Here is a 17,184-nt window from a genome sequence, read left to right on the forward strand (position 1 = left end):
TACAGGTCAGGATGTCAGTGAAGGGCTGTCACCTCATTGAGATAAGACAGAGCTTACAGGTCAGGATGTCAGTGAAGGGCTGTCACCTCACTGAGATAAGACAGAGCTTACAGGTCAGGATGTCAGTGAAGGGCTGTCACCTCACTGAGATAAGACAGAGCTTACAGGTCAGGATGTCAGTGAAGGGCTGTTACTCTGATAGGTGCACAAATAAATATGCATGCACTCAAAGCCTGATTAAACGTGTTGAGTTATACTGCTGGTCAGGCATCTGCCTAGCAGATGTAGTGTAGCGTATATGGATTTGTCCGAACACAGTGATGCCTCCTTGAGAAACTGAAACTGTAACTTTGGCAAGGCAAAGCAAGGCAAGAAGTTTTATTTTGCGTGCCCCGTGGGGGCATTGAAACTTTACATACGTTCATCTTTTACACATATCATGCAAATCAAAAGTGTGATATCAAAAGCTAGAAATAGGATCATTCGTTCAGTCACTCACTATGAACTGCTTATATAGAAGCAACAAAGGATTTAAGTTTTAACAGTATTCTTTTGTGTGTTTTTTTTTCAGAAAACTGTAAGTAGAATTTCATGGAATAAGGGTGTATTTTGTATTATCTAGATAAACATTTTTGTCTGATACTTTCTAAAAAGGGCACACAAACATTTTTTGTCTGATGCTTTAAAAAGAAAAGGGGGGGTGGAGGGGGCACACAGACAAATAGTAAAACTCATCAGCAGTGTTTTTTGTGGAGCACTTATCACAGATTCTTTCGTTTTGGGGTGTGGTAATGTTAATGTACTGATTTTATTGGCGTGACATATGTTATGTGCGTGCATACGTTCCTACATCCATGTGTATGTGTGCATGTGAATGTGTGTGTGTGAGAATGTGTGTGTGTGCATTTTACTTATAAATACGATTTATTCCTTGGATGTTTTTATAAATGTATTGTTGAACAATACCTTATGGTCTTAACTTGTGTGCGTGTGTGTGTGTGTGTTTGTGCATGCGTGCGTATGTGCGTGTGTGTGTGTGTGCGCGTGCATGTCATTTTAGTAATACATACCTTTTATTTGTTGGATGTTTTCATTTGTAAATATTGTTATGCAATACACTATAGTAAGATGAATATGTGTGTGTAGGAAGGGGTTGGGGGGGTTAGTCTATCGTCAGCTATTGGGAATTCTTATTTGACTAGTTTTAATCTCTTTTTATGTTGCACATGATGATCTTATGCCAGTGTTTACAACAGGCCTGTGATTGCACAATTTAATTTCCATGTGGATGAATAAAGTGTTTTTGATTGATTGATTGATTGATAGTGATTGATTGATTGATTAATGTGGAGTGATGGCCTGGAGGTAACACGTCCGCCTAGGAAGCGAGAGAATCTGAGCGCACTGGTTCGAATCACGGCTCAGCCGCCAATGTTTTTTCCCCTCCACTAGACTTTGAGTGGTGGTCTGGACGCTAGTCATTCGGATGAGATGATAAACCGAGGTCCCGTGTGCAGCACGCACTTAGCGCACGTAAAAGAACCCAAAGCAACAAAAGGGTTGTTCCTCACAAAATTCTGTAGAAAAATCCACTTCGATAGGAAAAACAAATAAAACTGCATGCAGGAAAAAATACCCCCAAAAAATGGGTGGCGCTGTAGTGTAGTGACGCTGCTCTCCCTGGGGAGAGCAGCCCCGAATTTCACACAACAAAATCTGTTGTGATTAAAAAGAAATACAAATACAAAAAATACAAACGTAATTGTCAAAGTGCTGTCTACTGATCACTGACCATGCTGATTCCAGAGGCCTCAGTGTTGCTGGACGGGAGGTCCGTGCTGAAACACACCTTCACCCTGCCGGTGTCTGCCCAGCGGAGCGTGACGGAGCAGATCATGCTGACCTTCAAGACCTCCGGCACCAAGGCCACCAACCGGCGCGGAGAGCCGCTGGACATGGCTCTCATCTACATCACCAGCTCTGAGTCAGTGATGATATCGATGATGATGATGATTGTGATGATAGTAATGATAGTGATAATAATGATGATGATGATAGTAATAGTATGATGATAATAAGAAGAAGAAGGAGAAAAAGAAGAATGATAATAAAATAATGATGACAAGAATGATGATAATAATGCTAATAAATACAAAAATGATGATGATGATGATGAAAACAATAGTAATGATAATGATAAAGGTAATGATAATAATAAGAAGAAGAATGCTGATAATAATGATGATGATGATAATGATAATAGTAATAATACAAATTAATGATGGTGATGATGATGTGAATTTGTACTATTCTCTGCATAGAGCATTAGCCACTTTACAAAAAATGGGTGAACACACAAACACACACACACACACATACACGCATGCATGCACACACGCATGTATGCATGCATGTGCGCGCACACGCGCGCACTCAAACACACACACACATGCATGTGCGCGCGCGCCCATCCATCCGTCCATTCATTCATCCATCCAATGCACGCATACATGCATGCACACATGCATGTACACATACCTCCCCCCACACACACACACATATGCATGCCTTAGGGTGTGCTACATTATTTGAAAGAAGTGGGAGGACTTGAATGAAATGGAAGAAGAATTTGGGCTACGAAAACACTGGGGAGAGCATCCGGAATATCACACAAAGAAATCTGTTGTGAAAAAGAGTAACAATACAATACAATACAATACGGTGCAATGCAACACAGTGCAGTATAGTACATTGCAGTACAATACAGTACAGTATATTGCAATACAAGAATGCTGACCAAAGCTCTTTCTTCTGACAGAAGGAATACGAAGCAGACTAACATTGGAAGAAAGACAGAGCTGACAGGGTGGGATGTGTGTGGATGATATCTGTTAGACTGCTGAGGGCAGTGCCAGAAATTGATAAAAAGCAGTTAGATGTTGCATTACATGACGGGCGCAATAGCTGAATGGTAAAAACATTGGACTTTCAATCTGAGCGTCCCGGGTTCGAATCTTGGTGGCGCCTGGTGGGTAAAGGGTGGAGATTTTTCCGATCTCCTGAACCCCCTTTGTGTGTATACGCACGCAGAAGATCAAACATGCATGTTAAAGATCCTGTAATCCATGTCAGTGTTCAGTGGTTTATAGAAACAAGAAAATACCCAAAAAAGGTCATACACGTAAAATGTTACATGTCAGTCTGAGTATGTATGTCTGTGTGCCTGAAATCTGATTGAATGACACAGGAAACAAATGATGAGCACCCAGTGGCAGCTGTCATTTGGCTCTACCCAGGTAGGCAGCCTGTTGTGCAAATGACCCTGTGTTTGTAAAGCACTCAGAGCTTGGTCTCCGACTGAGGATAGGCACTATATAAGTATCCATATCAATCAATCAAGATGTGTGTTTGTAGCTGACTGTGTTGAATAAAGGCACAAAACTGTAAGACGCTCTGGGTTTCACTGTTTTTGCAGGTACAGTGACTACATCTTGGCCAAACTGGACTCTGATGGCAACGTCCTGATTGAAACAAACCAGGGTGTTGGAATATGTAAGTGGGGTTTTTGTAAGAGAGAGAGAGGGAGAGAGAGAGAGTGTGTGTGTGTGTGTGTGTGAGTTCAATTTCATAGTGTGTGTGTATGTGTGAGTGTGTGTGTGTTTGTGTGTGTGTGTTAGTATGTGTGGTACGTGTGAGTGTGTATGTGTGTTGGTATGTATTAGTGTGTCGTGTGTGTGCATGAATGTGTGTGTGTTGACACTGAGCTGTTAAAGTCAGTTTAATGTATAATGAAAATGGAGTATGGCTGCCTACATGGTGGGGTAAAAAAACCGGTCATGCATGTAAAAGCCCACTCGTGTACATACGAGTGAATGTGGGAGTTGCAGCCCTTGAACGAAGAAGAAGACGAATGTAAAATACTGGTGATAATGATAATGATACTGATAATGATGATAATATGAATGGATATTTGAACAGCACTCTATCTAGAAAACTGCTCTAGATCTAGGTGCTGCACAAAATTCATAATATTCTGTGTAACACATAACATCAGTGTTATGCATACATATACATTTACATAAACACACCAAAATGTTTGATATACTGGGTAAACCACACAGCAACAATCACCATTGTATTTGCGCTAGAGATTTATCTCACTCCGGACGATGGAACGCTATAGTGTTCCTGATGTAAGGTAGCGTTCGGGATGACGGAACGTTATAGCGGTTTTGACAATAAAAATTTTGTCCACGTTTTCCTCATGGTGTAGCATAACAATCACAGCTACACTGGGCATTGCGAACGTGTCATGGGTCGAATGGAAAGTTTCTTCATGAGATTCCATAGCAACACACTCCACAGCGAGTTCAGGACCCCACATGACAAGCTTATCTGCATACGTATCGAAAATGGCGTCACAGGCAATACAAGTGGAAATTTTTGGAGCAAACCAGATCACGACAGCAACTTTTACCACTGCTGAAGTGAATGAAATGCTTCAAACTGAACGTTTCGACATTGACGAGGATGATGAGACGTTGAATAAAGTATCTGCTGTGAAGAAAGCTACCAGCAAGTAGGTACTGATTGTGATACAGCTTCTGAGAGCAGTGAATAGGGGGTGTGGGGGGGGCATACACACAACATGAGGAGAGGGGTCAGTGGGTCAAGTACAGTGAGTTTCATTCCGTTACGTTATGTTTTGTATTTTTTTGTGATTTTTTTCCTAACCCTAACAAATGGGTTGTCTGTAGGGAAAAGCAAGGGAGACAACTATTCGTCCGGAGTGAGTTAATAAATGAAAAATGATAAAACCTTTTAAAACCGTAGCTTATCTCCATTGTCATTGCAGATCGCATGAAGGTGGCTGGAGACTTTGCCAGTGGGGAGCAGCATGAGCTGGTGTACAAGCGAGAAGGAACCAACATGTACCTGACTGTAAGTGATTCTTTTGTGGGTTTTGGGGTTTTTTGGGGTTTTTTTTTTTTTTTTTTGCTCTTTCCTGTAGCACTGAACATTATTCACGTGATGGTCAAGTTTTAGTTACAAGTGCATGCAGTGGTGCGTGCCTTTCGTTTTGTTCACAAATCTGTTTTGACATTCTGCACTCTTGTCACTATCTGTTTCCATAGACAAGAGGATTGTCACCACTGTTGTGATTTTTTTTTTTTAATTCTAAAACACATTTTATCTTGCATCATAAATTCCTTGTAATGTCACTATGTTTTCACATAGATCTCAGAATAAGAAACTTGTGCCTTGAGGCCTGTTTGATGTTCTCCTGCACCAAAATCAGTTTTGTCTTGTCACAAAGGGATGTATAAGTAAGTATACTAGCATCGTTGGTGATATCAACACACGTGCAGTGTCCCTCGGTACGCAAGTGTGTACTCACAGCCTCCATGGAGTGAGGAACCAATTGTGTTTCAAACCCTACTTTCAGTTTTGTTTTGTTTGTCCTATTTTGATTGATTTTGACTTTTTTGTTTGTTTATTTGTTTCGTTTTTGTTTCTGTTCTTGTGTTTTATTCGTTGTAGTACAAAAGAAACCAGTTTGAAGTGTGTAGAACTGAACTATTATAGTGTTGATGATGTTTAAGAGTAAAGTATAGCCTCCTATGTCCAGGAGAGAAAAAAAAATGATTGAAAATAACGTCTTTATTCTATTTACAAATAACACAAGCTTCAGTAGTTGCTTTATAACATGTACACTTTTTTTAATTTTTTTAATTTTTTTATTTTTAAGAAATCATTCAGAAATAAAATTTTGCAGATTATTTTTTCTGACTTAACTCTCTTTCAGCTGTCATGGCATGACAGTGTGATTATATGATTTTAATAGGGATGAAATGGGTTAAGTTCTGTGTCTGTTTTCCATGATTGAAAGGTTGTTTGTTATATAAAGACAGACCTGGAGGAATGTCATGTCAATGTTGCATAAATAACATATAGCGTTGCAGTGGTGTTTTGCTTTCAACAGGAGTTCTGGGTTCTGCCATAAGAATTGGGTTATGCCATACATTCCATAAGGATACAAGTCGAAATAAAGAATATTGGACCTCCATCAGAGACCGTCTTTTATGATTACGTTAACTCCATCTTAACTCCATAAGGAGACAAAATGAAACAAGCAGCAGCACTTCCAGTCTGAGATTTTCTTTTGTGATTTACATTTAGTATTTGATTCTAGCTTGTTTGTGGTATGTGTTCTTTAGTTTTGGTTTGGGTTTTTTTTTCTTTTTTTTAATAACTTTTTTAAGAATATGTGGCTAAGAGCTTCGTCAGTTTTGGGTGCTCTTCTAAGAAGATGTTTAAATGTTTTCTTTATTTTAAACTGTTTTTGTTGTTTCAAGTTTGATTTGTTTTCAAGGTTTTCCTGGAGATGGGCTGTGTTTTTTGCCGTTATGATTTTATGCTGCTCTGTGATTTTGTTTTGTTTTTACTGTCATTTTGTTTGATTAAAGCCTATGTTGATTGAAACTGACCCCTAACGCAGGTGAGACCTCTAGATTCATTCGGCAACATCATAGTGAGTAATACTGGTGTGTTCTCTGTGTCTTCTTGTGGGCCAGATATACCTCTGGGCATGAGTCATCTCTCACTGTTGTGTTCATCATCACAGTCTCCTCAGCGTCTGTCAGTAACTCCGCTAGTCATCATTGCTCCTTCCATCGCCCCTCCCCCCACACCCCCCATCCTCCCCAGTCGTCATCGTCAAAGTGAAACATGGGAAAAAGAAAAGAAGTTTAACCCATTCAACACTAGGGAGTTTACAGTCTTGGCAGGCTTCCCTGTCATATTGACGTGTGTGGACACAGCCAGAAATACTGTAGAAGTCAGATCCCTTTGCTTGTGGTTTATGCATATACGTATATGTGTGTGTTAGGAATATGGAAACCGTTTTAATGAGACAAATTTCGACACCAAAGCAATGCTCTGGCACACAGGATTAAATGAGTTAAAGAGACTTTATTTTATACAGAAATGATTCTGACCGAAGTCATTTGTGATCTGTTGCTGACAAGTATGCTTGGAAAACAAATAGAATTGCAGGCAGAAAAAAAAAAGGGGGGGTGGCGCTTTCAGTGTAGTGAAGCGCTCTCCCTGCGGAGAGCAGCCCGAATTTTACACAGAGAAATCTGTTGTGACAAAAAGAGTAATACAAATACAAGTACTTGTCAGTGAAGGCTGCTATCTGACCATGATATAATTGAGCTTACAGAACATGTCATCAGCCACCTTTTTTTTTCTTTCTGGGGCTTGCGTTACATTTGTTCAACAAAAATCAAAGTAGTAATTGCGCTTTAGATTCAAACCACTCTGATCTCATTTCAACAAGGTATAAAAAAAAAAGGGGGGCTAATGAAGTTGATGCCTGCGTGTCAAGAAAAACTGCCATACCAAAAGAGGTGTAAGAAAAAGGCTGGAAGGCGTACTGGCTTACTGTTCTGTTACCTGCCTGCCTGCCAACTTTCCTCTGTCCCAGTGCCTTACCTGTGCCCTCCCTTCCCCCATTATAATGATCTGCCTTTTCCTGTACCTGTCTGTCTGACTGTACTCACCCTGTTTACCTACCTCATGGCATATGCAATGGATGGAAGTCTCTGTATGAGTGTGTTCTTCAGTTTAATTAAGGTCTTTTCACATTGTGTGATTTTAGATGAATTTTTTTTTTTAAAACCAACAAACAAACAAAAAGAGCAGGCAAACAAAAACCAACAACAAACAATAACAAATCTATATAAATACACAATTTTGCCGGAGAACAAGACTTTTGTTGCCATGGGTTCTATTTCAGTGTGTGCACAGGACCGTGGTTTATCATTTCATCTGAATGACTAGACGCTCAGTTTGATTTTGCAGTCAGACATGGGAGAAAGGGTGAGAGTGTGATGTGAACTGATCCCAGACCCACATGGACACTACGGTATTGGCAGATGAGCGTCTTAACCACTCTGCCATCTTCCTCCAACAAGTGCAGTGGAGTGATGGCCTAGAGGTAACGCGTCCGCCTGGGAAGCGAGAGAATCTGAGCACACTGGTTCGAATCACAGGCTCAGCCGCCGATATTTTCTCCCCCTCCACTAGACCTTGAGTGGTGGTCTGGACGCTAGTCATTCGGATGAGACGATAAACCAAGGTCCTGTGTGCAGCATGCACTTAGCGCACGTAAAAGAACTCACGTCAACAAAAGGGTTGTTCCTTGCAAAATTCTGTAGAAAAATCCACTTCAATAGGGAAAAGAAATAAAACTGCACACAGGAAAAAAAAAAAAAAAAAAGAGTGGCGCTGTAGTGTAGTGACGCGCTCTCCCTTGGGAGAGCAGCCCGAATTTCACACAGAGAAATCTGTTGTGATAAAATGAAATACAAATACAAATAACCTTTATCACTGTAGCAGTAATGGATGAAACCTGGCAGTGAGTGCCACATGACTACACTCTGTGTTCTGAAGTAGCCCTTTCCCTCTCTTGCTGCCAGACTTGTTTTGTTTCTTGTCTGTCGTCTTGTGTGGCCCTTTCCCTCTCTTGCTGCCAGACTTGTCATGTTTCTTGTCTGTCGTCTTGTGTGGCCCTTTCCCTCCCTTGCTGCCAGACTTGTCATGTTTCTGTTGTCTTGTGTGGCCCTTTCCCAACCATGCTGCCAGACTTGTCATGTTTCTTGTCTGTCGTCTTGTGTGGCCCTTTCCCAACCATGCTGCCAGACTTGTCATGTTTCTTGTCTGTCGTCTTGTGTGGCCCTTTCCCAACCATGCTGCCAGACTTTTCATGTTTCTGTTGTCTTGTGTGGCCCTTTCCCAACCATGCTGCCAGACTTGTCATGTTTCTTGTCTGTCGTCTTGTGTGGCCCTTTCCCTCTCTTGCTGCCAGACTTGTCATGTTTCTTGTCTGTCGTCTTGTATGGCCCTTTCCCTCTCTTGCTGCCAGACTTGTCATGTTTCTTGTCTGTCATCTTGTGTGGCCCTTTCCCAACCATGCTGCCAGACTTGTCATGTTTCTTGTCTGTCGTCTTGTGTGGCCCTTTCCCAACCATGCTGCCAGACTTGTCATGTTTCTTGTCTGTCGTCTTGTGTGGCCCTTTCCCAACCATGCTGCCAGACTTGTCATGTTTCTTGTCTGTCGTCTTGTGTGGCCCTTTCCCAACCTTGCTGCCAGACTTGTCATGTTTCTTGTCAGTCGTCTTCCTTAACGGAGGAAGGTGGCTGAAAGGATAAGACGCTCATCTGCCAATACAGTGTGCATGAGGGTGTAGGTTTCATTCTCACCCTCGCCCTTTCTCCCAGGTGTGACCGAAAAATCAAACTGAGCGTCGAGTCATTCGGAGGAGACGATAACCAATGTCCCGTGTGCAGCACGCGCTTGGCGCACTAAAAAAGAACCCATGCCGACAAAAGTGCTGTCCTCTGGTAAAATTCTTTAGAGGAAATCCACTCTGATAGGTGCACAGATGTACATGCATGCATTCACGGCCTGACTAAAGCGCGTTGGGTTATGCTGCTGGTCAGGCATCTGCCTAGCGGATGTGGTGTAGGGTGTGTGGATTTGTCCGAATGCAGTGAATGCCTCCTTGAGAAACAGGAACATGTCAGTCATTTCCTGTCTCTGCTGTTTGCTCTGTCGCCCCAACCCTTTGTTTTGCTTTTCAGTTGCTTGTCTTTCCTTTGTTCTTGCTGTCGCCAGACTATCTATAGTGGACCGTCTCTCAGCGTGTTGCCTTATTTGTTTTTTTTTGTTTTTTTTTAATTGTGTTACCAGTTTAAGTTTTCATTGACATCATAAACGATTTTTTAAAAGAATATGTCCGTTTGTACAGGGTTCACATTTTTATAAACACCTGAAGATAAAATTTTTTTCAGAGTAATTAGGTTAAGATTTTTCTTCCAAAACGCCTGAAGGTTAAAGTTTGGAGTAATTAGGTTAAGATTTTTTTTCAAAAGCACCTGAAGGTCAAATTTTGGAATAAAATGGTACATGTAGTACTAAATTTTAGAATCTCTCCATGTGTTCCTTGCATGCATGCATAGATGCAGAATGGTGTGTGTGTGTGTGTGTGTGTGTGTGTGTGCATGCATGTGCGGCTAGGTATATCTGTTAGTGTGTGTGTGTGTGTGTGTGTGCACGTGCGGCTAGGTATATCTATTAGTATGTGCATATGTGTGTGCTTGTGTGTATGTGTGTGTGTCTATATCTTTGCATGTGCTAGTGCTATGTTTGTGCATGTCTGTTCAATTCAACATATTTTGGGTTTTCTGCAGTCTATGTCATTTATTATATTTGATCAAGTGAACTTTTTCAGCAGGGTTACAAATTGATGACTCAAGCAATATTGTTGGAAAGGAAGCAAAGGAAAAAACGAAAACAACAACAACAAAAAAACACCCAGATACTTACGATAAACGATATCAGTGAATAATCCAGAAAATAACACATCATTGACTCATCATATTTATGTTTTTTATGCATACTAAAAGATCTCATCATTTATTTTTTCAATTTTAGGATAATCCATTCAAACTTAATGTGTGCGCATGTGTGTGTGTGTGTGTGTGTTTGAGCGTGTGTATGTGTTTGTATGTGTGCATGAATTTGTCTTTGTATATGTGTATGTTTGAGTGTATGTACGTGAGTGTATGTGTGCATGTGTCGATGAAGAGATGAGAACTACAACAAGTGTGCATGTTTTAGTGCATTTTCAGGGAAGAAGAACTCGTGACATCACATAAATTATCTGTTTATTTCAACCTCACTTTAGTCAGTTATTTTTTTCAAAACGTTACATTAATCAATAATATAAGATTAAAAAAATTCAGCCCCCCAAACATTATAAATTCTGTTGTTACTGTTCAAATGCTTTTCAGCGTTGCCATTCATTTAGAATGTGATGAATTTGCTTTCAGCTTTCAATTTCTTATTTGTTAATGTGGTGATGAAAGAGAGAGACGTATTTATTTTAAGATTTTTTAACATACAGTTATTACATATTACAAAGAACAGAAGTGCAGCTAACAAATGATAGAAAGCAAAAGTGGAGACAAAAAAAGAAACAATGTTGATTTACAGACTGGTGTTATTATGTAATAGATGTACACATACTTTTTTGTGGGGGTGGGGTGGTGGGGGGCTCAGTATCGACCTAGTTAAAATGACATAGACCATTACAATATTATTATTATTATTAAGTATTATTATGATGATGATTATTCTTGTTTTCATTATTGTTATTATTATTGTTGTTGTGTTATTGTCATTGTTATTATTATGTGTTGTTATTATTTTTGTTGTGTTGTTTTGGTTATTATCATTTGTATTCTCATTATGAACGGTATTGTTATTGTTATTATTATTATCAACATCTTCATATCATCATCAATATTAAGTATCTTTCAAGTAAATAGTATCAGTGGTTGTTGTTTTTTTTATCATTGGAAGAAAGAATGAAATAAAATTTAGTCATAAAGCCCCCCCAGCCCCCCACCCCCCACCCCTACCATTCCCCACCCCCTCAACAAAAGAAAAAAAAAGTGCGTATATATATATATATATATATATATATATATATATATATATATATATATATCAGACCAGCAGAGACAGACCAGTTTTATATGATGACACATGTTGACGTAACTTTGAAGGTGTGACATGTCAAGGGGAGGGCTGTGTCCGAGTGACGTGGCGAGAGACGTGGACCTGTGTACATACATGTTTGATGGGTGCAATAGCTGAGTGGTTTCAATCTGATGGTCCTGTGTTCGAATCTCGGTAACAGCAACTGTTGGGTAAAGGTTGGAAATTTTTCCAATCTCCCAGGTCAACATACACGCAGACCTGCTACTGCCTGAACCCCCTTAGTGTGTAAACGCACGCAGAAGATCAAATACACACGTTAAAGATCCTGTAATCCATGTTTGGTGAGTTATGGAAAGAAGAACATACCCAGCATGCACACCTCCAGAAAACAGAATATGGCTGCCTACATGGCAGGGTAAATAAACAAAACGGTCATATACGTAAATTGTTACATGTCTGTTTGAGTGTGTATGTGTGCATGCCTGAAATCTGACTGAATGACACAGGAAATGAGTAAACAGCGCCCGATGGTAGCCGTCAGTCGGCTCTACCCAGGTAGGCAGCCTGTTGTGTAAATGACCCAGGTCAACATACACGCAGACCTGCTACTGCCTGAACCCCCTTAGTGTGTATACGCACGCAGAAGATCATATACACATGTTAAAGATCCTGTAATCCATGTTTGGTGTTTGGTGAATTATGGAAACAAGAACATACCCAGCATGCACACCCCCAGAAAACAGAGTATGGCTGCCTACATGGCAGGGTAAATAAACAAAACGGTCATATACGTAAATTGTTACATGTCTGTTTGAGTGTGTATGTGTGCGTGCCTGAAATCTGACTGAATGACACAGGAAATGAGTAAACAGCGCCCGATGGTAGCCGTCAGTCGGCTCTACCCAGGTAGGCAGCCTGTTGTGTAAATGACCCCGAGTTTGTGAAGCGCTTGGAGCTTGGTCTCTGACCGAGGATAAGCGCTGTGTAAGTATCCATATCAAATCAAATGAAATCAAATGTTTTCAGCTGGACGGTGTGAAGAAGGCCAGCATCGCCTACCCTGACTATGACCTGGACCAGATCGACACCATCATCGTAGGAGGGGTGTTGGCAGACGCCGAGAACACCTTTGATCACATCACCAACTTCACAGGCTGTATCTCCAGTACGCTCCTCTCTGTCCTTGTTACTTCCCCTTTTTCTTTTCCTTTCTTTTGGTTTAGCACGTTGGGTTATGCTGCTGGTCAGGCATCTGCCTTGCAGATGCGGTGGAGTGTATATGGATTTTGAAATTTGGGCTGCTCTCCCCAGGGAGAGCGCATCACTACACTACAGCGCCACCCTTTTTTTTTGTAATTTTTTCCTGTGTGCAGTTTCATTTGTTTTTCCTATCGAAGTGGATTTTTCTACAGAATCTTGCCAGGAACAACCCATTTGTTGCCATGGGTTCTTTTACTTGCGCTAAGTGCGTGCTGCACACAGGACCTCAGTTTATTGTCCGAATGACTAGCATCCAGACCACCATTCAAGGTCTAGTGGAGGGGGAGAAAATATCGGCAGCTGAGCTGTGATTCCAACCAGCGCACTCAGATTCTCTCGCTTCCTAGGCGGACGCGTTACCTCTAGGCCATCACTCCACATAATAAGCATTATATATTAAGCATCTGCATATAACTGTTGACACTTAGCTTATTTACTGTGTGTCAAGCAACACAATGGAAAAGAACATATGCCATACAATGATTTCCATTAAACACATGGGAACTATCTGTTAACCTAGCAAGATGTGATGCAGTATATATGGATTTGTCAAAACGCAGTGATGCCTCCTTGAGAAACTGAAACTGAAGCTTTCTTTTTTTAAATTTTTTTTATTCTGTTTGATTTTATTATTATTTCTTTAGTTTCAGTTTCACAAGAAACAAATGAAACTGCACGCAGGAAAAATTACAAAAAAAAAAGGGTGGCACTGTAGTGTAGCGAAGTGCTCTCCCTGGGGAGAGCAACCCATATTTCACACAGAGAAATTTGTTGTGACAAAAAGAAATGCCACCCAGCTGTTCAAAAAGTACACCACGACATGGTGACTTGAAAGATTTTGGGTGGGTGTGTGTGTGTGTGCGTGCGTGCGTGTGTGCATGCGTGTGTGCACTTAACTTTAGTTAAGAGGAAGGTGTCAGAATGGATAAGACACTCGTCTGTCAGTACAGAGTCTGTGAGCCTCTTGGTTCGAATCCTGCTCTCACCCTTTCTCCAAAGTGTGACTGAAAAATCAAATTGATTGTTGAGACGTTTGGATGAGACGATAAACAGAGGTCCCATGTGCAGCACACACTTGGTACACTGAAAAAACAACAACAACAAAACATGACAACAAGAGTGTTGTCTTCTGGCAGAAAAATTCTGAAGAAGAAGTCCACTCTGATAGGCACACAAATATATATACCGTAAAGTTTGGTCTCTAAGCCGCGACTTTTTACCCCAGCTTCAACCTCTGTGGCTTATACAATGATGCAGCTTATTTGAGGATTTTAACGATCCCGGGAGTGTCACGTTCTCGTCTATTCTTAGCTGCCCTTCAACTCACCAAAATCATGATTTCTGTCCATGAATTTTTGGATGAGCTTCAGGATAGTGTGCTAACTGTTCACGTTTTATAAATCAAATCCACACACATTAAAGCCTTCAGATCAGCATTCAGTTCTACTCTGCTCAAGCGTACACCCTCATCATGCCGAAAACGCGACGTAATGCCTATGATGCAGCCTTCAAATTGAAGACGATCAACCAAGCAGATGACAGTGCAAGCAGCGAATCAGCAGTGACCTCCACTTTGTGTTCATGTTCATAAAGTGAAAGAGAGGCTGAAGTCAGTGACAAGATGGCGGAGGAAGCTGTGCTGGTTCTCTTCAACTCGGACACTGAAGACAAAGATTTCAGTGGATTCAGTGAGCAGGATGACGTTTAATAAATGTGACTATCCCTAAATTATGGATCTTATTTTTGTATATATATATATGCATGCACTCAAGGCCTGACTAAGCACATTGGGTTATGCTGCAGGTCTGGCATCTGCCTAGCAGAAGTGGTGGTGTGGCGTATAAGTATGCATTTGTCCGAATGAGGTGATGCCTTCTTGAGAAACTGAAACTAAAAAAAGAATAATAATAATAATAAGGCATCTGCCTCACAGATGCGGTGTAGTGTATATGGATTTGTCTAAACGCAGTGCCGCCTCCTTGAGAAACTGTAGCCTGAAAAAGTGAAACTCTGTGTGTGTGTGTGTGTGTGTGTGTGTGTGTGTGTGTGCAGACACAGTGTTCATTCCAGAGGCCAACCTGGACCTGAAGATCCGTTCTCTGAAGGACTTCCACCTGAACAGTCCCGACATCACGGTGTACGGTGGCAAGGTGGACAGCTGTTCTGTCACCACGTCGTCCTTGGTGAAGGCCACTACACCTCCACAGGACGCGGACCTCATCAGTGAGGGCTTTGAGGTAAGGGATTGGTGATTAACAGTGTGTGTGTGTGTGTGTGTGTGTGGAGGGGGTGGGGGGGAAGTGGTGGAGGAGGGGCAGAGGGGGGGATGGGGAGGTGTATCTAGCTGTGTGTGTGTGTGTGCTGTGTGTGTGTGTGAATATGTGTGCGTTTTTGTGCATGTGTTGTGTGTGTATGTATGTGAATCTCTGTGTGTTTGTGAGTGGGGGAGTGTGTCTGTGTGTGTGTGTGTGTGTGTGTGTGTGTGTGCATCCATGGATGCGTGTGTGTTTGTGTGCATCTGTGTATGTATGATTGTGTGTGTGTGTGTGTGTCTATGAATCTGCCCCTGTTTTTGCGTACATGCATGCACACATGCCTACCTCAATGATATATCAAGCATGATTGTTAAATTTTTGCGCAGTGAAAAAGACAGTATCGGAGCATTGTGGGGTTTTTTTTTGTTTTTTTTAAACAACAACAACAAAGTGATTCAGATGCTTTCACTGTTGGGATGCGCGTTGATGCAGATGCTGAGAAATAAGGTCCGGAAAAGTGCAAGCATTATTGTTCTGTTGTTGGTGCAGGTGGGAACATTGTAAAGCAAGGTGTGTTGATAGTGTTGTGATTGTGGTGATTCACATCTCAATTAACCAAGACAGCAAACTTTATTGTTGCATTGTATTGCATTGCATTGTAATGTGTTGAATTGCGTTGAATTGTGTTGTATTGCATTATATTGTATTGTATTGTATTGCGTTGAATTGTGTTGTATCGCATTACTTTCTGTGACAACAAGGAGAGAGCACAAACACAGCACAGCACCACCCATATATTTTTTTTCTTTCTTCTGTCTGTGAGTTTTATTTGATTTGATATCAAAGTGGATTTTTCTACAGAGTGTTGCCATGGACAACCTTTTTGTTGCTTGTGTTCTTGCATGTGCGCTAAGAGCATGGAGTACATGGGAACTCTTGTTTATCATCTCATCGAAAAGGCTAGCACCTTGACCACCACTCAAGGTCTAGAAGAGGGGATGATTAAGAATTCTGGTTCGTGCATGAGGGATGTTATGACTGTGGTGACTGACATCTCCCTTTCCCATGAAAATATACATGTACGTATATGTCTAAAGTCTGACTGAATGACACAGGAAATGAATGATGAGCAACTAAAGGCAGCTCTCAGTCAGAGGAAGGCAGCCTGTTGTGCAAATGACACCATGTTGTAAACCGCTTAGAGCTTGGTCTCTGACCTTGAGAATAGGAACTATATATATATGTATCCATATCAATCAGTAATGGCTCAACACTCGGCTAATATCACAGATTGATGTAAGTTTGACATTGGGCCAACAGCAAAGTGAGAGCTGTATGATCAATGGTTTCTCCACTGCAGTGGGAATCCATTTACAGTTTAGTCTTTTGTAAAGGACTATGACTCTCAAACTAGGAGGCAAGATTGAACTAGCTCTTTGTACTGCAGCCTTGGGGGCTAGTTGGCCTTTGGGGACCATCCCCAATGCCGACTGTCCTAAAACCCTCTTGGCGGAGAGAGTGGGGATGTAACTTGGGCAAGACACTCTCCACTGTAATCAGATTGTAGCTGAGACAGTGGGGACAGCAGTTACCTCCTCTGCTGTTCTGATGGTCATAGTCAGACATGACTGACCATCATACATAGTGATAATACTGATAAACTGTACTTATATGGCACAAACTCCCCATAAATGGGCTCTAACTCTATGCGCCTCACGTGAAATAGTACTAATTCTTATACCACAGAAGAGCACATGAGGACATAGAAATGAAAAAATACAAAGCAATCAGTGAAAAACTGCAGCAAACGGTGAAGGTGTGTGTGGCTGACGACAGGTGCTAACGATGAGGACATAGAAATGAAAAAAAACAACAACAGACCAATCAATCTTCTTCTTCTTCTGCATTCGTGGGCTGCAACTCCCACGTTCACTTGTATGTACACGAGTGGGCTTTTACGTGTATGACCGTTTTTATCCTGCCATGTAGGCAGCCATACACCGCTTTCAGGGGTGTGCATGATCTTCTGCTTGCGTATACACACGAAGGGGGTTCAGGTGCTAAGTAGGTCTGCACATATGTTGACCTGGAAGATCA

General features: G+C 41.3%; 1 protein-coding gene across 4 annotated transcripts in view; it reads left to right on the forward strand.

The window, feature by feature from the left end:
- LOC143279931 (axotactin-like) overlaps positions 1-17,184 on the forward strand; it is a 178,652-nt gene that overhangs the window by 149,951 nt on the left and 11,517 nt on the right. For 3 of the 4 annotated variants that reach the window (XM_076584272.1, XM_076584276.1, XM_076584274.1), the window contains exons 24-29: positions 1,807-1,984; positions 3,476-3,552; positions 4,856-4,941; positions 6,500-6,532; positions 12,599-12,737; positions 14,885-15,069. In XM_076584272.1, the coding sequence (XP_076440387.1) occupies positions 1,807-1,984; positions 3,476-3,552; positions 4,856-4,941; positions 6,500-6,532; positions 12,599-12,737; positions 14,885-15,069 (698 nt within the window). The remainder of the gene's footprint in view (positions 1-1,806; positions 1,985-3,475; positions 3,553-4,855; positions 4,942-6,499; positions 6,533-12,598; positions 12,738-14,884; positions 15,070-17,184) is intronic. The other variant, XM_076584275.1, reaches the window with a different exon arrangement.

Source organism: Babylonia areolata, chromosome 3 (genome assembly GCF_041734735.1).
Source record: "Babylonia areolata isolate BAREFJ2019XMU chromosome 3, ASM4173473v1, whole genome shotgun sequence".
NCBI classification, from domain to species: Eukaryota; Metazoa; Mollusca; class Gastropoda; order Neogastropoda; family Buccinidae; genus Babylonia; species Babylonia areolata.